At 24.5% G+C, this 22,426-nt stretch overlaps 1 protein-coding gene across 3 annotated transcripts in view; it reads right to left on the reverse strand.

Moving 5' to 3' along the window:
* Window positions 1-22,426, reverse strand: part of LOC134832819 (poly(rC)-binding protein 3) — a 145,606-nt gene that overhangs the window by 10,425 nt on the left and 112,755 nt on the right. For 2 of the 3 annotated variants that reach the window (XM_063846996.1, XM_063846994.1), the window contains exons 3-8: window positions 11,767-11,823; window positions 7,277-7,393; window positions 7,120-7,216; window positions 6,573-6,736; window positions 2,754-2,870; window positions 970-1,098 (exon numbers count right to left, since the gene is read on the reverse strand). In XM_063846996.1, coding sequence (XP_063703066.1) covers window positions 970-1,098; window positions 2,754-2,870; window positions 6,573-6,736; window positions 7,120-7,216; window positions 7,277-7,393; window positions 11,767-11,823 — 681 coding nt within the window. The remainder of the gene's footprint in view (window positions 1-969; window positions 1,099-2,753; window positions 2,871-6,572; window positions 6,737-7,119; window positions 7,217-7,276; window positions 7,394-11,766; window positions 11,824-22,426) is intronic. The other variant, XM_063846995.1, reaches the window with a different exon arrangement.

Consider the following 22,426-nt stretch of genomic DNA (forward strand, 5'->3'; position numbering starts at 1 on the left):
TTAAAATTGCGAAACCAGTATTTTGCACAGTTTCAGCACACGAACAACTTACAAAGCACAAGAGAAGTAGTTTGCGTAAACAAAAATATATCTTTTCAAGTACTTGCCCAGAATAAGGCAAGTTTTTAATTATTAGTCCACTTTTGAGATTAAATTTTGTGTCTCAGTAGTCATCGTCTCGTTCTTGTTGTTAATTATCTGGTAAAGTAACTCGGACAGAGACGATATATTTCTTTTCTTTTTTTTTTGCACAAAAGAAAGGGGTTAACAAAACACAAACTTTTTGCAATAAAATTGAGGAAATACTTGTGGCGAGCTATTGTAGACGCAAGTAAAAAACAACTCCATGTCGCTCTATGATGATTGAATGAGAGAAAAGTTTTTTGAAGGGAAATTATAACAAATTTAATATCCTAATTACTCTTGCCGGTTCGTTGTTGCTAGCGAACAAATTTGATTAGATAATTTGGCTTTTGTTGTAAAATATACCTTTTGCTGTAACAAAGCTCGAGAAACTTTTTGGGTTTTCAGGGGGAAAGGAAATTAATTGTGTAACTAAACTATTTTTAAATTAAATATACAAATTTTCATACAAAATTACAAAGCAAATGGTTAAACACAAAAGCAAACAAGCAATTTCTTTTCTACATTCGTCGTCGTATTTTAAAGTTTTTTTTTTTAAACAATTTATCATCGGAGTCAACTGACTTTTCATCTCAGTTGTAAGGAAAAATTTTTTTACAAGTTTCGTATTAAAAAATGTTAGTAAGGAACCAGGGGTGCTTTTTATGGATATTTTTTTGAGAATTTCGAACAAAGGGCTGACATGTTAATAATTTTGTCGGTGCAAAGGTTTGTTAATTTTCGGGGTCTGTACAACTTTTTTTTTTAGCATTTTTGGAACATCGGCAAGGGTCGGAGTTTGGAGGAAAAAAGGGGGAGAAAATTATCCGGTTTTTGTTAACTCACATCAGGTATTTGTTGTAAATGATGTGGAGGCAGCGCACCCTGCAAATGTGTTCCTTTTAGTAATGGATCAGCTAATCCAGACATTCCCGGAAGACCACCGGCGAGTGCGAGTGGAAATACTGTGCAAGTCTATACACGAAAAGTTTTGATTTTTTGTTTCAGTTTGTTTGTTTTTTTTTTGTTTTATTGGCGATACAAATATGTAAGATTAATATGAGAGAGACAGAGAAATGAGGAGGAAGAGGGAGAAACTGGTAATTAAATAACTACTGGGAAATGTCAAAGAGGGTAAGTTTAAGTTTAGGTAGATGCAATAAGCAAAAGTCTTTCATATTTATTTATTTTTAAGGTTAAATAGAATTTAAAAATTGATCGAAATTTATTGAGCAGAGACCTCTATTGACAATTATTAACAAAACATTTTGTTCAAAGAGACCTCTAGTGGCAGTTTTTATCAAAAACTTTGTTTAAAGAGACCTCTAGCGGCAATTAAAGAGAAAAATTTGATTTACAGAGACCTCTATGGGCAAATTTTTGATCAAAAGTTATCCAAAGCGACATCTAGTGTTTGTTTTAGATTTAAAAATTGTAAGCAGAGATCTATGGTTGCAATTTTTAGCAAGATTTACTTGACAATCATCTTTATGAGATATTTTTGAAAAAATAGAACAACGACATCTGGTGTCAGTTTATGATAAAATCTTTAAAAAAGAGACCTCTAGTGGGAATTTTTATCAAAATTTTGTTCACAAGGGAAATTTGTATTCAAAAATACTTAAACCGAGACGTCTAGAGTCTGTTTTTGACAAAAATTTTCAAAAAGTGACATCTATTGGTGATTTTTCAAACTTTTAATCAAAAATTTGTAAATGTCAATTCAAAAAATGACCGTTAAAAATTTAAAAACTTATTTCAACGATAATTTCGACTCCAATTGAAATTTGAAACACTTTTCCTTATTGCATCAACCTAATTTGAAAAATAATCCAGCCCTGAACTGCATTTTCTGTGTCAATCTGAAGCGCTTCTCATGCAAGAAAGGATCTATTAATCTAGAAAAAAAACTGAGTAAGCCTGTTGCATATTTCTCGCTCATTATCTAAGTTTCTCTTGGGAAAACAAAAAAAATCTAATCAATTTTAACTCTTTGTCCTGCTTCACGAGTTCATGATTGCGTACAAATTTATCAAGACATATAAATTTCTCCTAATTTACTCTATCAGTCTATAAGTCTAAACAGGTACGAGGAAAAAAAAACATTCTTCGCGCAAATAAGCAGAAGCAGCGGTAGTAGCGACGGGCGACTGAAGACAAAGATTCAGTTTCATGATGATTATATTTTTATTAAAATTAAAATTAAAAAAAAGAAAGAAAAGGAGAAAAAAACGAAGAAAAATGTAAAGAAGAATAAAATGATAATTAAAATTTATTGTCTAGGCGCAGCACACAGACACACATATGTGGTGAGGTTCGGTCAGGAAGAAAAGAGAAAGAGGAAAAAGTAAATAAATAAAAAAAGCAAAGAGAGAGAAAAGTGTATCAGCAGCAGCAGCCAGAGATTAATTGAACCAATTATCAAGGATTAAACTTTTACATTTGGAATTCAAATGTGAGAGCAAAAAAAAAGTGGAAATGAAACATAATTTAAACGTATTATAAAATAAATGAAGAAGTAATTATATAAAATATTTATTATATTATTTTATTATGTGAGAGAGACGGTAAGGCGAGAAAAGTGGAAAATTTATAAAAAAAATGTGGAAAATGAAAAATGTGACACTCACCTCTTGAGTCGGTACGGCATAATTTCCCTGTATTGTGAATGCCTGTCCATTGGCTAATATAACCGGTCCATTAACAGGCTTTGGTCTGTACGGAATAGTGGCTCCTTTTGGTGGTGACTGCAAATACAAAACAAAAAAAGCAAAATTTTTAATTAATTTTTCTCCATCGCATTACATAAAAAGGTCATTAATTTCATGGTGCCTCATATGGGACACGGAACATTTTTCAACATCATCAGGCATGTCGTTAATTAGTCACACATATGCAAAAAATACAAAATTTATTACAATCATTGATCAAAATAAATCCGTGTGACGCAATTCATTCATTTTTTATTTTAAATATTTTTTTTTTCCGAATATCAAAAGGGACAGATTTTTCACTGGCTTTTAATTTGCCGACGACCTGTTTTGGCTTTGTTGTAATAATTTTATTGCGGCTTATGGTAAGTAACATGGGTGAGAGAGTAATGTATAGTAAGGGGATGTAATTAATAATTTAATGTGGAATGCAGCTGAACTCATTATTCGTAAAGAGCAATTTTTGTTCAAATATGAGAAAAACCACATCAAGGTTTAATTTTTTTTTCATTTTTAATTAAATAAATTTATTATAATAAGCGGGATTTTATGGAAAAATATTCCAGGAAATAATATTCAGCTAAGTTTATTCATATTTTTGAAATTTTTTATGAATTTAAAAATTTTTAAACTTTAAAAAAATTAAATTGTTTATTTTTTATTAAATTAAAAATTAATAAATAAAAATTTTTAAAATAAAATTTTGATTTTTATAAAATTATTATTTAAAAAAATTATTATTTTTGTAAATTAAATATTTTAAAATAATTATAATTATTATAATTTTTATTAATTTTTGAATTTAATTAAAATAAATTTAATATTTTATTAAAATTATTATATTTTTTATTTATAAATTTTTAATTAAAATAATTTTTTTTTTTTTTAATAATTTTTTTTTTATTTAAATAATAAATTATATTAAAAATTTAAAAAGTAATTTTTTTTTTCAGTTTTATTTTCTTAATTTAATTTTAATTATTTAAATTTTTTATTAAAAATTTTTTTTTTACTTTTTTTAATTTTTTAATTAATTTTTGAAAAATTAAAAAATAATTTTATTTAATTTAATTTTAATTAAATTAATTTTTTATTTTTAAAATAATTTAATTATTTTTTTTTACAATTTAAATTATTTTTTATTTTAATATTTTAATTTTTTTCTGAAAATTAAAGGACTTTCTTGTTCAGTAAATTAATTTTTAACTAAAACATTTTTATCTCCAAAAATTTTTAAAAAATTTTTTAATTTTTTCTATAAAATTTTAATTTAATTATTTTAATTATTTAAAAATTTTAAAATTTTCATAAAATTAATAAAATATTTGAGTTATTTTGTGAATTAATAATAAAAAAAATCGTAAAATATTTTTTCCAGTGATTTAACAACTTCCATCAATAAAACTCCTCATTACTTAAGTTCGAAATATAAATCACTAACAACCTCATAAAAAAATCGTACCTTCTTCAATATCCCTTAATTTTGCGATAAGAAAATCTTATGAAAATGGGTTAACAATAAAGTCAAAGCTTTCGACGAGCCAGTTAAAAGGCAATAAAACGTGTTAAACGACATTTTAATTACAATTCATCATCATTTTCTTGCGTCGTCTTCTTTATTCCCCAAAGAGAGGCACCATTGAACGCTGTGAAAACGACGCATAACGTAAAAAAACAAAAGAAAATTTTGTAATAAAAAAGTAAGTCAACAAGAGCATCAATCGTCTCTCATTCTTCTCTGCTAGTGCTTGAAATTAATCCTCGTTACCATTTTATTGCAAGAAATAATAATAAAATCCCACTTCATAAAAAGTTTTTCGTCTTGGACAAATCGATCCACGGCGTCGACGATAGACAGAAAATAGTTGAAAACTACCCAAGGAATTAAATTATCTGATTAAAAGGGAAAATGTAAAAAAAAAATAATTCTTCTTCTTATACTCGTGCTCATCTATCTGTTCAATTATCGATGTGTCAAGTGCAAGTAAATGATTCGCATTGTAAATGGGCTGCTCTATGGCAAAAATTATACGAAAGCAACCAGCAGATCCGTTATCGTTCTTATTATTGCATTAGTTTCCACATGTCGATGTCGCATCGATTTCAATTTCCAATAAAATAGATTTTTATGCCATGAATTAAGCGTCGTTATCTCTTCCGACGATGCTTTCTGCAGGATATTTTGCAGGTTTAGCAGGCAGCCAAACAGCAGACATCGAATAGGAAATTGAAAAAAAAGTAAGTGGAAAGTTTTGTTATTAACAAAATGCGAATCGAGTCGGTTTTATTTATTATTGTTAACATTTAATTGACTTCTTTTGGAATCCTGTGCCAGGAAAATTTGTTTTTTTTTTAGGATAAACAAACAAATGTAAAGCAGTTTGTTGATGTTGCTGCCAGGCATGTAAGTAAAAGACTTGCGAAAATAAAATATTTAAAAAGTTTTAAAAGTATGTAAAAAAAAGTTTTACAATGGCAAATATTTTTATAACGTTTGCTTTTAAGGAATTTGACAAAAAAAAATTGAACTCATCTTTCACCTTTATCTTTAAGGGTTTATGTTTAAGAATTTTTTTGAATTAAAAAAATATTAAATTTTCAATAAAAAAATTAAAAAAATAAACTTAAAAAAATAAATTTATTTAATTAAAAAAGTCGAATCTTGGGGCAAAATAAAAATTATTTAATTTTTTTTGGTTTTTTTTTGAACGTTAAATGATTTTTTTTTCTTCCATTATTTCAAAAATTTCAAAAATTAATTTAAAAATTTTAAATTTACAAGATTTTTTGTATTAAAAAATGAAATTTAACATGAATTTTCTTCACTTAAAATATTTAAAAAATATATTTTTTCAATTTTTTTGATAATAATTTTTACACAAAAAGGTCTTTTTTCAAATTCCTCAAAAAGTTTTTTACGAATAAAAATACAAAATTTTTATTTTGCTTCTAGTTTCGAACGTTGTTCATCGTCAGGCAAAGTGCGGAATTTTTGTGCAATAAATTTTTAAATAATTTTTGAAAAATATATAAATAAAAAAGAATTTTTTCAAGAAAAAATATAAAAATAATTAAAATTATAAAATATTTAAACATTACAAAATTTTAAGATTCAAAAACATAAATAATGTAGAAAATTGTTCTCAATTAAAAAAATATTTTTAATTATTTATTTAATTTAATCATTTTAAAACAAATTTTCAATAAAATTTGTATTTTGACTCAAAAAATTTTTTTTTTATAAAAATTTAATATAATTTATTTAATTTAATTTAATTTTATTAATTTATTTAATTTTTTAATTTATTTTAATTATAATTTATTTTTTTTAATTTTTAATTATAATTTAATTTATATAAAAAATAATTAATTTATAAAAAAAAATGTCGAAATTTTTAAGAAATTTGAAAAATAGATTTGGAATAAAATAATCAAAAAATTTTTAAAAATTCGATTAAATTTCCCGTTTCACAGATTTTTGTTTTTTTTTTTAACTTTATTTATGCAAGTTATATAAAAATTAAAAAAAATAATATCATAAGGGGTTGAAACCCACCAAAAGACAATTAATCATAATTCCCGATAATGACCACACACATGCGATCCCGTTCATGCCCTTTGCGTGTCCTCCGCGTTGATAAATTATGAAATTCTAATTAATATTTTTCCCCTTGACGGATCATCACACGGATTCACTGATGACGTCGAAAAAAGCAAAAAAAAAAATTTTCCACTCACCTCAAGCATCACACAACAAATGTGATATATGCATTGAGTAATTGCCTCGGCGGATCCACTCAATGTTACGGCACGTTCTGTTGAATTTGGCAACATTTCACTTGCCACTTGTATAGAACAACCGGTCACCTCTCTGATCTCCTTGATTTTGGCACCACCTTTGCCTGCAAGATTAATGATAATGTCAGTTAAAATGTGTGTTTTTTGGTCGTGCAAAGTGGAGACGCCTGGTTCGATTTTTCCCGTTCACTCGTTATGCGAATGAAAAATCGTAGAGGGAAATGAAGTTGGCTTGGGTAAAACGAGTCACCACAGAATTTGTGGTAAAAGCACCGGAATAACGTGTCTCTCTCTGTTTTTTCGAGTGTGTGGGGATAATGCATGCGAAAACAGGGAAAATCGGAGTGAGACACGACGAAAAACGAAAAATGAGGAGAAAGTGAAAATGGAAAATTAATTAAATCTTAATTAATTATTTGCTTGTTTTGTGGCGTGTTCTTTCGTGTTAGAGAGCGCAAGTTGCATGTCGTCGTGTCGATAAACTTACCAATCAATGAGCCACATTGGCTTGCCGGTACAATTAAACGTATCGGAATTTGCGTTTTCCCATTTGATGTGCTCACATCGTTGAATTGTGAGCACCACTGAAAAATTAATTTTTTTATTAGAAATTTTATTTTCTTAAAAAATGAGAAAAAAATTACCTCTTCAAACTTTTTCGTGATTAATGTGAATGCTTTGTAAATGGCCGATGTCGAGCCGGATACAGTGACGATGCGTTCGGGACATGATCCATCTGAGATGTTTATTTTGGCTCCAGACTGAAATTAAAAGAAAAATAATTTTTTTTATTAAAATTAATTTTTAATTTAATTATTTTAAAATTATTTTTTTTTTAAAATTATTTTTTTATATAAAATTTTATTTATATTTTTTTTAGCTTTTATTAAAATAACATAAAAAATTATTTTTTTATTAAAAAAAAATAATTATAAATTTTTAAAAATTATTTTAAAAAAAAAAAATTATTTTTTTAAAATCATTAAAATTTTTTAAAAAAATATTTTAGTTGTTCTATTTAAAATATTTAAAAAAAAAATTATTTTTTTTTTTTTTTTTTAATAAATAAAAAATTTCTTATTAAATTTTTTTTTTATTTATTTTTTATTAAATTTTTTATATTATTTTTTTTTTTTTAATTTTAAATCATAAATATCGGGAAGATAAGTTACATAAAGAAAAGACGCAAAACCACAATCGTAAGTATTCTAGTTTTTCAGAAAAAACCGCACAATAAATTTAAATGGGTATCTAGATACGATTTACCTTGTGTCGTAAATTTTACAAAACAAAGTTTTCACAACGCACACACACACACATTTTGTTGTAACGGAATACTTTTGTGTTGTTGGCCTTTGTGGTGTTATTAATGTCATGTTGTTTATAAAAGTGTGTTAATTAAAGGTATTTTTCATTCAGGCCGTTCCGTGGATGGAGAGGCAAACATGGGCGACAATATAATGGACATGTAGCGGAAACGGAGTGAGGAAAATAACTGTCAAAGTTAACGGGTTGGAGGAAGGAAAGCGGAAAGTGTTGCGATTTTCGAAAAGGCGGCGGAGAGATAATTTATGGAACATGAAAATGACACAATAAAGATGTTAGGAGTGAAAATTTGGTGAGATATTTAAACAAAAGACGTATATTTTATTTTTAAAAAGGCAGAAAAATTAGAAAAAAAATTCCCAAAATTTAAAGAGATGAAATTTAAATTTTTATATTTTATTTTATTGAAAAAAATAAAAAAAATTATCCGATATTTTTTAATTGCTAAAAAATATTTTTTTAAAGCAAAATATATATATTTTTTTTTACATTTTTAATTAAATTAAATTTAATTAAAAAAAAATTAGAAAATAATATTTTTAATTTAATTTCAACCATTTTTTTAATATTTTAAATTATTTAATTTAATTTAATCTCTAATTTTTTCTTTTAAATTCTAAATATTTATTTAAATTAATTTAAAATTTATTTAATTTATTATTTAATTCAAAAAATTTATTAAAAAAAACTACCAAATTTACTCTTTAAACAATATTTTTAAGCTTCAAATTAAATCTTTTTTATCCAAACCAAGCAAAAAATTTTCTAGAAATAGATCTAGATTTTTTTAAAACCAATTTCTGGTAACTTTCAAGGTTTTTCCAAAGAAATGTCAAATCTTGATTAAAAATAGAACAAAATTGTGCCAAAAATTAAATCCATTAACTCTTTTTTGCGACAAATGGAAATCCCAATTTCTTATCTCCTCACATCCATTCAATTAGGAGGACGACCCAACGTCACCACATCGCACCACAAAGATGTCCTTCCGATAAATAAAAAATGACTTCATCAATTCCGAGACATAATGACGGGCAGACTGTCGTGCGATGATCCCAACAAATTGATATCATCATTATTCTCATCATCATCAGCTGGAGGCGAAGGAGCCAAGAGACAAAAAGTTAAATGCTTAGGTAATTTATTATCTGGTTTACACTGTTTATTTGTCAAAAATAAACAATTGGTTAGGTCGATATCCTCTGATGATGTTCGGAAAATATGCGACCGCCTCGTGCACAAAAGAACCGAGAATAGAATAATTTTCGACACCGAGAGACCAAAAACCATTCAAGCCAAATACGGAGAGACAATAGAAAACAATAGAAAGTGAAAGATTATAATCTATAAATAAATGGGTGAATTTAAAATAATAGAAAATTTAAATTTAATCTGCATGAACCATCCGTGTCGGTTCTTTTTTTTTTCTTTGTCGTCATTTTCTGTGTTTGTCTGTTTTTCTGTGAAATGCGATTCACAGGCAGGTCAAAGTGATATTGGATGAAAAATTAAAGTCATTTACATTCAAGACTTGTAATTTTCTTCTTCGTCTTCGTTTTTGTGACGTTTTTGAATGGTTTTGACTCGGGTTCCCTCGAATTTATTATGAATAAATTTTAATCTTTCCAAAAATTATTTTTGAAGTTATCATTATGAAGTTTTTAAATCTTTTTTTTTTCTTTAAAGCATCAGGAAAATTTAACAAACGATAAAGTTTTATAATTGCACGTTTGGCAAAATATTTTGCTATCCAGAAAATTTTCAATTGAAAGTAGTTTATGGTCGGGTGATTGTCAATTGCTCTCAAGATAGTATTCGTAGGTGACTGCTTAAAAGTTTTGCTGTTCCTTCTTGCACGGCAGCAGAAGATGATATTGACACCTTCTTGACGTTTGGGTGACCTAACTGCTTGTCGAGGAAGACCATGAATTATTTTTAGAATTGAAAAAAATAATTTTTAGGATTTTCATTCATTGAAAAAAAAAATTAAAAAAAAAATACAAAAAAATTAATAAAATATAATTTCGTAAAATTTTTAAAATAATTTAAATAAATTAATTCAAAAATTTATTTTATTTTGAAAAAAAATATTTTTTTAAAAAAGCAAATTTTGTAAATTTTTTCAAAATAATTTAATTCAAATTTATTTATCGATCGAAACAATAATTTTATAATTTTTTGTAGCAAAATTAGTAAGATTTCAAATAATTGTTATTATATCTAAATATAAAATATTTTTAATCATTTTTTTTGTACTTAAATTTATTTTTTATGGTAAATGTATTTTTTTATTAATTATTTAATAAATAAACTATATTTAAGATATCTTATATATCTATAAGATATAAGATATATAGAGATGTTATCAAAATTATAAATTGGTTTAAATGTTTTTTAAATCAAAATAATAATAATTTGCCTCGATCAGTTTGCTCAAAAATCGAAAACTTTAAAAATTGACGTAAAAAATACCTAGAAAATCATATGAAAAAGCTTAAGTGGTTTAGTAGGAAAATCAATTAAAGTTAAATATTTTTAAATTATTATTTTTTTCTTATTTTTTAAATTTTTATAATTATAGGAAGAGTAAAAATTATTTCTGAATTTTTTATTATATTTTATTTTTTATTAAAATTAATTTTTTAATTTAAATTTTTTTAGATTTATTTTTTTTTAATTATTTAATATTTTATTAATAAATAAATTTTTTCAACAGCTAAAATAATTTTAAAATTCCCGAAAAAGTTTAATTAAAAATTTTTAAATTTAAAAATCTATTTAAACAAATTTTTAAATACCAAACGAAAAAAATTTTTTTTTTATTTTTTCTTTAAAAACCTTCAAAAATTTAGTCCACCCTACTTCTCAGCTGACTTCTTATGTTCGAGCTCATCCTTTAAACTATGAATCGACACAAGTGTAGTGTCATCAATATATCATATCATCATATCTTTTGTCTTGCCATCCAGTCTTCCGTTTCGCATACAACGACACAACAGCCTCACACATCCTTCAACGGCAAAACTAAAATTGGAAAAGTTTGAAGACATTGTTTGTTTGTACAATGCTCTTGCATCCTCCGTACGCCTGACATTCAAGAATTTTCCTACCAGATTTTCTACATTTTTAAGCTGTTTCTTGCTGAGTCCAAAAACTTTATTGAAATCGCAAAATTATCATTTTCCTTAATTGACAACGAAAAATTATTCAAGCATTTCTTTGGGATATAAATTGCTTACTTAATGATAATTTTCTAAACAACGTCGTCGTCGTCGTTGTCGGTCTTCTTTGTTCTACTCCATTTATTATTGATTTTACGGAAAAACTTTGGCATCGAGTTGCGATTTTAGTTAATTACAGACACAAAAAATCTCTGATTCTGACTTTTCTTTAATGAAAACATAAAATAACAACAACAAACTTTTTTTTCTGCCGTACAAATATTGTGTCTGTTTGCAGCATCCCAGGCCGGCACGTAAATGGGGGAAGTGTAAAAGCATAAGAAAATTTCTTATTTATTTTAAATTTTACATTAATTTGCTCTTTAGTATGCAAGAATTGCCTTGGTAAAGGGTTTAGCAATTTATTTATTTATTTAAATGGAGTCGTCGTCGTCGTTCGTCTTTCTTCCTTGTTGTAGCGACCAAGTTAGTCTTAAAAATGTTAAATGTCTGTTTAACGACGAATTTGTAATTTAGCAGACAAACACACAGATTTGTTATTTGTGTCGTCGTGAATGTCAATTTTAGTCCAAAAAGAGGAATTATTTTGAGAAGGAAAAAAAGGAAGAAAAAATTAATTTACTCACCTCTTCTCGAAATCTTTTTACAATTTCACCCTTTTTGCCAATGATACTGCCAACTTCCTGCAAATAAATAGAAAAAAAAGGAAAATTTAGTGGATGTGACAAAATTTTTAAGCGTTTTATTTAAATTTATGTTAGGAATTAATAATAATAAATTATTGATTTAAAGAATAAAATTGAATTTTTGTAGGTCATTTATCTTTAATTTTTATTGAAAGAAAAATTATGAAAAAAAATTAAACGAATAATTTAAGTTTTTATTCATAAAATTTAAAAAAATATATTTTTTAAAATTATTTTTCTCAATTACCTAATGATGAAAATAATTTTTAAAAATAATAATAATTTTAATAAATTATAATTTCATGTTTTTTAGGAATATTTTTTTTTTTAAATAAATTTAAATTTTGTTTTAAAACATTTAAAATATAATAGTAATAAAATTAAAAATAAAATGTAAAAAAAATCGAAAACAAAATAATTCAGTTAAAAAAATTACGTAATTTAATTTTAATTTTTTTTTATAATTTTAATTTAATAAATTATTGAATTAAATTATTTTTTTAAATTTAAATAAAATTTAAAATTATTTTAATTTTATAAATATTTCTTATTAGTTTTTAATATTTATTTATTAATTTTATATTTTTTAAAAATTTAAATTTTAACTTTAAAAAATTAAACATAAATTTAAATTAAAGTAATTTAAAAAATAATAAAATAAAAAAATGAAAAAAATCGAACACAAAATAATTAAGTTAAAAAATTATTTAATTCAATGTATAGTTATTTTTTAAAGTTATTTTTTATTAATTTTAATTTAAAAATTTATTAAATTATTTTTTTTTATTTTTAATATTTAATTATTTTTTTATAAAAAAAAATAAAATTAAATTTTTTTTCCGTTATTTTATTTTAATACCTATTATTCCTTATTCAAAAAAAATTTCTAAATAATTTTTTATTTTTCTTCAAAAAAATATACTAAATTTCAAAAATATTGATTTTCCACTCTTATCAGACTTTTTTTTATTGAATATTCGAAAAATCATCCCCATTAAAAGCCCATAAAACGTTGACTTATGTCACAAAGATCACTAGATCCCCCATTAAATCGTTTTTTTCTGTCACCCAGAATCACATCAGATTATGATAAATATCTCTTGCTCGAAATAATCATCTAATAATGGTTGTCTCACTCCATCAAAAGTACATTTATCGGCAAATAAACATAAATCTTCCACCTAAATATTGAATAAATTTGTGTCAAGAACACAAAACATTCACTCTATGACATTCATAACAACCACAACAACAACAACAAGAGAGGAGAGCAGAAACACAGAAAAAAAAAATATCACGCAAACAGATAATAAAATTTGTCTGAAACATTTAATAACAAATGATTATTATTCGCTTGCAAACAAACACCAAACGTGCGTATTTTCTGAACTGAGAGCAACACAAAAAAAAATGTCAATTCCAATTATTTTTCTTTGGTTGGCGCGCAAATACAGAAAATGAGTGCGAGAAACCATTATATTGTTGTTACATTAAATTAAGTCAAATCAAATCATCTTCCGAGCGCGCGAGAGTACCACAAATGCGTTCAACGAGAGAAACATTTTTGCAGAAATAAAAACGGATTTATATCACTTTTTATTGTATTTTGTGTGATTTTAGTTTGCAGGATGATTATTTCTCCGATTTTTCCGTATCTTTCTTTTATTTGATGTGTTTATTTATTATTATTACATTATTTACACTTCTTTCAGGAACGTGATGAATTTCCGCCTGCTATCCTTCCATCGTGAGTTTGTGTCACCGTCATTCAAGTGGAAAAACTGTCTTACGGTCTTCGGTCCGTTCAATATTTACAACAAAAGGATGATAAACAACATTTTTCTTCTTTTCTGCTTTCTTTTTTCTGTTATTATTATTTTATTACTTACAACACACTTTGACACACTTGAAAAGAAGGAAATCTGTTGGTCGCTCGGTCGTTTGTAACACTAAACCATTAATCATGTAATTGTCTGAAATGAACGCTTTTGTTCCTGTTATTGTGTTTGGAGGCAAGTTTTCGTAGGACACGTCGCGTATTTGTCAATATTTGTATTATTTTCTATTATTATTATCTTTCTAAGGCATTTCGTTTTTTTTCAATGAATTTTATTTTTATTAAATTTGTCCGTCTTTAAGATTGATAATAATTAATTTAAATAAATTTTCTTTTTAAGTATTTTTAAAATTATAAAATTAAAAAAAAAATTTGTAAAAAATTAAAAATAAAATTCTTAAAAATTATTATTTAAATTTTAGGAAATTGTTAAAAATTTGTTTTTAAAAACTAAATATTACAATCAAAAAAAAAAAAAAATTTAAAATTTTAGAAATAAATTCGACAATTCAAAAAAAGTTAAAAATTTAAAAAACTTCAGAAATCTTAAATATTTTGGAAAAAAAATAATTATTTTAAAAAGTTAATTTTTTTTTATTATTATTATTAAACAAAATAAAAATTAAGAAAATAGTTTGTAAATAATTAAAAAGTAACAAACTTCGATAATTTCGTAAAGTTTCCTTAAATTTAAAAAAATCACTGAATTGGCTAAATTCTTTTAAAAGGTAAAGGGTAAGAAAATTTTTTATTTAAATATTAAAATTTTAATAAATAAATATATTAACAATTAAGAAAAAAATAAAAAATCTAAAAACTTCGATGAATTGCATAAAAATTTATTATTTTTTTAAATTTTAAAAATTTATTGAATGAGCAAAATTCTTTGAAAAAGTAAAAAAAATCAAAGTCACGGAAATTTTACATTTTTTTAGAAATTAAAGGATTAGCAAAATACAAAAAAAATATAATCAAATATATTTTTATCAAATTCATTTTATTTTATTTAATATTAAAAAAATTAAAATTTGAAATTTTTTATTAACTTAAATATTTTTAAGAATTTTAAATAATTTGTTATTTAAAAAAAATAAAAATGCAATCAAGTCAAATATTTTCCAAACTGAAAAAAAACGTCAATTTCTTGTTTATTTTTTTTTTTCATTTTATCATTAAAACAAGCTAAGTTACAATGTAACGTAATCAACGTCATCCTCCAAGATGGAAAACTTTTTTTTTTGTTCGGTCACTCACTCAATTTTTCTTTTCATACTGTTTTCGCTAGAAAAAATCCAGAAAGAAGAAAAGGAAAAAAAGGAGTACAGAATATTAATTAATTTTCGTATTAAGGGAACTGTAACTAACAAAACGATCATCATTTTTTACATTGATGAATGCCAGAAGAAAACAAAGAGGACGACGCGACAGCGAAAATGAATAAGAAGAGCTGCAGAAAAAAGGGAAAGACGAGACTAATTGGTGTAAAATAGGGACTTGTTAACGATAATTATTTTCTAATTGAGGATTGATTGCAAGTTGGATGGACCTTTAACTCACATGAAAATACGACAAAAAAATTCCATTAACTTTGATGTTTGGAATTGTTCGTGATTTTTTTGAAAAAAAAAACAAAAAAATTGCAATTCAATTGTGGTTTGAAAAAATGTCAACAAGAGATTGTGTGTCAGTCACACAGGAACATTTTAATTAGCTCTTTTTCTGTGGCTTTTTTTTCGATGTAGACAATTGCGTTTGAGTCTGTGTTTACTCTATTTTTTTTGCATCGTACCTGAAAAGTGGAAATGAAGTGGTTGGCAGCAAAAATGTGGGTTTCTTAATGGCGGTAGTAGGACAGGTCGTTGTTGAAGTTAACAACTGGATTTGTAACTGTTTTAAAGGAGACAATGAGAAATTAAGTGCTGGAAAAACGTGACAAGGATTTTTGTGTTCTGTGAGCAGAATTAATTGAAAAAGTAATAAAAAAAAAACTGTTTATTCGGTCCTACAATTTTTTTTATTTTTAAAAAGTGAAAAAAATATGAAAGGTAAATTTTAATAATTTTGAGGAAATGTTTAAAAAATGTTGAGGAAAAGTGAAAAAAATTCTAAAATCTCAATTTTAATTATTTTTCTTTAACAAAATTATACTGCATCAAATAAATTTCATTTTTAATTTAATGAAAAAAAAAAAATAAAAATTTTATATTTTATTTAAAGGCATTTCATCAGGTTTTTTTTACCAATTTTTACAAATTTTTTATTAAAAAAAAATAATTTTAATATAACGAAAATTTTATTTAAAATTTTTTTTAAATTTTTTTAATTTATTTTAAATTAATAAATTTAAAAGAATTTAAATTTTAAAATTTTTTAGAGCAATTCAACTTGAAAAAAGCTTAAATTTGGAGTATTTTGACTTTTTAACTATAAACAAAATGGAAATCTAATAATAAAAAATGAAAAATTTTCAATTTCCGATTTTTGTTTGTCCGTCTGTCCGTCATACTATCATTCAAGTCATTGAGGAGTTCGAAAATGTGAAAATAGATATTTTTGACCATAAAATGAACTCAATGAACATTTTTCCAATTCAAAACTTGTTTCAAGGCTTTCTTTTTGCACTTTAAATGTCTCTTAATGGATAAACGAAACATCAAAAAAGTTTTAAATCCTTACCAGAGATCATCAAGTATTTAAAAAAAAAGTCAAAAATATCCTCAACTTCTTATCAACCACTCCATCAAAGACAAAAAATTTACCTAAATCACGTCAAAAAACAATCAACATTGTCAAGAACCTTGTCTCCCTCCAAAAAAAGGGTCCCAAAGAAAATAAAACTATTTATTTATTTTTATCACCCAATTAAGGCAGATTATTTACAGATCCGATTTTATTGTTTTCTCTTGTCCCGCTTCTTCTTCTTGTTTCATCAACACCAACGCAGCCAAAACTATCCAAAAACTGCAATGATGAAATCTTTTTGTGGCAAACATTTTATCGGACAGGGAGAGCAAAAAAACTCAAAGTCCATCGAGCATATGTTCGTCCATGCGATGATGAATTCGTTTCCGCCACAACACAACGCAAAACAAAAACGACCACAAATGAGATTACCATACATTTATAACACGAACCAGCGGACCATCGGTATCAAGGTAGATGAAAAATAGATAAAATTTCCTCTTTTTTCTCGGAACAACTTTTTTTTTGCGTTTTCTTCCTCCCATCACATGATAAATGTATCAAAGATATATCATTTACACATATGAAGCGAGTGCGAGTGGATGGAGTAATAGAATATCCTACCGTTTTATATATTGAATGAATCCAATAATAAAAGACGAGAGATATAACAATTGGACAAGTGAGTGTGCACATGAGTCGTCGTCGTTGTCTAACGTGGTGCGGCATGTAAAACAATGGCAGAGTCAAATCAATAAAATTTATGAAGTAATAAATATTTTATTAGGATATTTTGTGTAAGTAACAGGAAGATATTGAAAATTTCATTGGAGAAGGATGTCAAGCGACATGCTTTGTGTTCGACATGGCTTGAAACGAGAATGAAGGAAAAAATAGAGACGAGAACAACGAGAAATATTAGCAGAAAATCAAGTATTTTAATAATTTGACATCCCGGATGGCGGGTAACAGCTTGACAATATTGGAATATATTTAATGGTGGAACGTTATGTGTTTGTTACGAGCGAGAAAAGTCATCAAAGTTTGGGGTGAAATGGACAGGAAGAAGGATCATGAGCGTGTTTTTGCTTTAATTTTCTTAAACTTGGTTTGGATTTTAATTAAAATATTAAATTTCTGAGAAACAAGAAATAAAACCTACAATTTATTAAAAAAAAAAAATTAATTATTTTAAAATATTTAATTTTTAATTTTAAATAAATAATTTTTTTGATGATTTTTTTAACAAAAATAATAAAATTTATTTAAATTTTTTTGAATAAAGATTTAAAAAAATAAAATAAAAATTTAAACAATTAAAAACAATAATAATTTTTATTTTTTAATTAAAATTTAAAAATATTTAATTTAATTTATAAATAAATAATTTTTTAATAAATAATTAAAATTTTTAAATTATTTTCTTTTAATAAAAATAATAAGTTTTATTTAAATTTTTTTGAAAAAAGATTAAAAATAATAAATAATTTAATAAAAATTAAAATAAAAAAAAATATATATATAATTTTTTAATTTATATAATATTTTTTTAAAATAATAATTTTAATATAATTAAATATTTTTTTAAAAATAAATTTAACATATTTTTAATTTAAAATTTAAATAAAAAGAAAATAAAAAATTCAAACAAATTTTCTAAATTTCGTATTAAATTTCTTTAATTTAGTTTAAAACAAAAATTTACATTTTTATTTTGTTTTGCTAAAATTTTCAATTTATTTACGTCAAAAAATATTTTCAATTTTTATTCTCTTCCCATGTTTTCCATCTATCAATTTCAAAATTTTGATATGGTTCAGCCAAAAACCTGTTTTCCCACAAAAATATCAAACACGTCGTAAATAACATCAACTCCGTCCAAAATCACCGTAATTGAAATAGCACTGGCACCACCGAAAAAAAAAATAAATTAAAATATCAAGCAAACCATGAACAGCAGTAAATAGGATTCGAATCCAGCTGCTGACGACGACGACTGAAACGTAAACGAAAAACAACAACCACAAATTTTAAAATGGCAATTATTTTAAATATTCAATTTAAATTTTGTATATTTCTCGTAAATAAAACTTGAGACAGAAATTGTTGCGAAAATGAGAATTGTTACAACATGAACTAAGCATCGGCAGCGTAAAAAGTGACAATGATGATGATAATAAAGAGTGACAAATGCTTTAATGAATTGGTTTTTCTTTGAATTTTCCGGAGATGGTTTTCCGATGAATTTTAAAGTTTTAATATTGTGCTTTAAAAAATTTAAATATAAAAAAAAATGATGCGAAAATTAAAGAAAGGCTTAAAATATTTTTAAAAAATAATTTTAATTAAAAAACTTAAATTTAATAAAAAAAAATTAATTCAATAAATAATTTTTTTATTGAAATTTTTCATGAAAATTTTATCAAAATATTAATTCAATGAAATTTTGTGTCGAAATCTTGTTGTAAAAAAAATTTAAAAGGAAAAAAAAATAAAATTCTGTTCAATAAAAATTTTTACCTACATACATAAATTTTCATTAAAAATTATAAAATTAAAATTTATTTTTTTAAAGAGTAAATTAAAATTTTAATTTGATTAATTTTTGGTTTTATTAATTTTTTTTAAAACTTGTTTTTTTATATTAATTTTTAAAAGAATTTAAACTTAATTTTTTTTAAACTTATTTTTTATATTTATTTTTTTATTTAATTTTTACTCGTTTTAATTAAATTTAAATAAAATTTTAATTTTAAAATTTTTTTAATTGTTGTACCTAAATATAAATTCTACCAAAAATTTTTGATCTACAGAATTTGAAAATATATTTTTTTTAAATATTTTAAAGCAAATATTTTGAGACAAAATTTGATTGAATTAATATTTTAATAAAATTTACATAAACTATCGATAAAAAATTATTTACTGAATTTTTAATGAAAATATCTTTTTACGTCATTTACTAACTGATAAGCCCTAATAATAAATTTCATTTCCAAGAAAAATATTTATTTTTATATATTTTTTTTCAGATAAAACCCACTCGAAACTGTCATCAATTGACCTTTTCAGTATTTTTCCATTCTCCTGTACCGAGAAAAATGACCATGACTGCTAATCCAGTCAATTTACTGCAAATCCGATAAGAAAATTGAATAAATAGGACAGAACTGGTCTTCTAAATAAAACGTCATGATCATCATCTGCATCAATTTAATCTGAGTTTTTTTTGCGCTCTCTCTTCAATTTCTTCTTTTCTCTATCGGCTTGCAGCAGCATGTCGCTTGCATTGCCGCAAAAAGTGCATCTTTTAACGGTAAATGCTCCGTACTGCCGTAGCGAGACTGCGAGAGTGTTTGTAAGCGTTGTAATAAAAATATTGCAATGCATGCACTTTAGAGACTAGACAACATATTATAAAACCTCAGAGATTTCTTTTTTTGCTTTATTTTTCATCTTGTTTATGTTTCGTCTTGTGCTGGCTGTGGCAGTGAGTGTCTCTTATTCTTGCACATTTTCTAAAAGACGACGAAGAAAATCTAACTGTACCTCGTACGCGATGCTTTATAGATAGAAATGTCGCATTTTATATTATTATCGTTTTTTTTCTGTGTTCGTTCGTCTCTCGCTGCACACAAAATAAACGTTTATTGCAATATATTGCCGTTTTATTGGCGTTGTGCCATTTTGATTGGATGAATTTCAGGACAAATTTAGAATTTTGTGCATTTACTACGACGACGCTCGTTTACAACATTGAACTCGTTGCAACAAAATAACGTAAAATTTAAATTTGCTGCTTTTAATCCCGCCATCAATCGAACGCGTCGTTTCGTTATTTAGCAATCAATTTTCTTTCTTTTGTTACAAAAAAAAAAAAAAATTACAAATTGAAAAAACGTCAATCTAATTTTTTTTTCGAGAGAGAGCTAAAAACCTATGGAATTAATTCTCTTTTGTTGTTTCTCAGACCATTCAACGTCAACCATTTTAATTGACACATTTAAATATACAATTTGTTAGAAAATTGTTTGTAAGTTCATTTCAATAACAGGCAATGTATAAAAGTAAAAACAAGAGCGAGTTCGCATATCAAAATGCCAATTGATGTGGTTTTGGCTGTAATTGCTGCTGTAAATGTCGAAAAGTGTTCTCGATACAACTGGGAATTGTTAAGTGGTATGGAGGAAGGAAGGCAAAAAAAAATTGGAATAACAATGGGAAATGAGAGATTTTCTTTTTTTTTTGTGGGTTTCTAAGGGAAATGCTCCAAAGGTGACATTCGATTGCTTTTGAGATAAAAGATTTTTGTTCATTTTTCCGTGTTTCAAAAAAGATTTTTTAAATTATTTTTAATAAAATTTTTTTTGTTGTAAAATTCGTTAAAATTATCAAAAAATCATATTTTGTAACTTTTTTTATTCTTTGGGCTAAAACAAGAAAGCTGTTCATTTATTTAATTTTTTTAATATAAATTTTTAAATTTTTTGGGAAATTATGATAAAAAACAGATAAAAATATTAATTACAAAAATAAAAAAAAAAACTTGTCATTAATTTGTAATGATTTTGATGAAAATTATTAAAAATAAAAATAATAATAAATAAAAAATAATTTAAAATATTTAATAATAAATAAAATAATTAAATTAATTAAAAAATAAAATTAAATTAATTAAAAAATAAAAAAAAATAAATTCAAAAAACTATTTTTATATTTAAAAATTTTTATTTTTAGAAAATTTTTATTATATTTATTTTAAATTTATTATAAAAATAGTAAAATTTTAAAAATATTACTTAAAAGTTATTTAAAAAATTAAATTAAAAAAAAAATATAAAAAAAAAATAAATTTCCCTTTGAGCATTAATCTATAATTAGGTACATCAGAATATTATTAGATAAATTTTGTTTTTTAAAATTTTAAATAATAATTGTCAAAAAAAAATTTTTATTTCTTGGAAATATTGATTTTTGGATTTAATTTAATTTAAAAAATTTTTTTTTTAATTTTCATTTTCAATTTTATTTTTATTATATTTTATTTTTGGGAACAAAATTTTCAAATTTTTATGATCTATTTTTTTATCAAAATATTATGAATTACTTCATTTTTTCAATTTTTCGTATTTGAATAATTAAATAAAAATAACAAATTTAATGATATTTTATAAAAAAAAAATCGATTCAAATCGCATGAAATGAAAAAAAAAGTATTAATTCAATATTTTCATAAAATTAATCTATAACTCCTCAGCATTTCCTTACTAACATGGACACGTGTCTCCAATTAATGCCAAAACTTGTCAAAAACTCACAAAGAAACTCATCTGGTGACTCCGAAATTAATAAAACTAACAAAAGCATTCAGCACCATTTGCGTTACAACATCCCATTTATTCACCTGTTTCTTTGTCCGTTTAACTTCTTTTAACGCATCGAGAACAAAAACACAACAAAGAGCTCTTTTAATAGTTTTTATACCATTTTACGATCCCCCAAATAATTGGTCTCATGTGCATAATTTCCGATAAATTTTTGTGTCTCTTATTTATTAAAATGAAGTCACATTGATGTCCATTAAATACCCCTCGAGTTACAAAGACGGAAAAAAGAAAAAAGGTCAAAAGCTGCCCTTTATTACGAAAAAAAATGAAAGGAATTTTGCAAACAACGTGACATTCTTATATTTTCAAAGGAATCCTTAAACAACAAAAATTTTTGAAATCCTATTAACTCATTATTTGAATATTTTTTAAAATTTGAGATTATTTGTGAACTATATCGTCATCATAACGGTCAACATTCAATAACTTTCTTTATTCTTTTTTTTTCATTTTATTTTATTTTTTTTTAGAGAAAGGGAAAAATTTGAAAGGAAAGTACCGAAAAATTTCTCCTCAAGGGTTTCGCTGTACCTACTTTTCTAGTACCTTTTTTCATCTTTTTCTTTTAAAATTTTGTCATACAATTTTTTCTTTCTTGAATGTTTGTAAATCCACCCGCTCACTCGCTCGTTTGCTTTGCATATGATTATTATTGAGGGAAAAAAATATTAAAAAAAGAAAATGTTCCGTTGTT

This window comes from Culicoides brevitarsis, chromosome 2 (genome assembly GCF_036172545.1).
Source record: "Culicoides brevitarsis isolate CSIRO-B50_1 chromosome 2, AGI_CSIRO_Cbre_v1, whole genome shotgun sequence".
Lineage (NCBI taxonomy): Eukaryota > Metazoa > Arthropoda > Insecta > Diptera > Ceratopogonidae > Culicoides > Culicoides brevitarsis.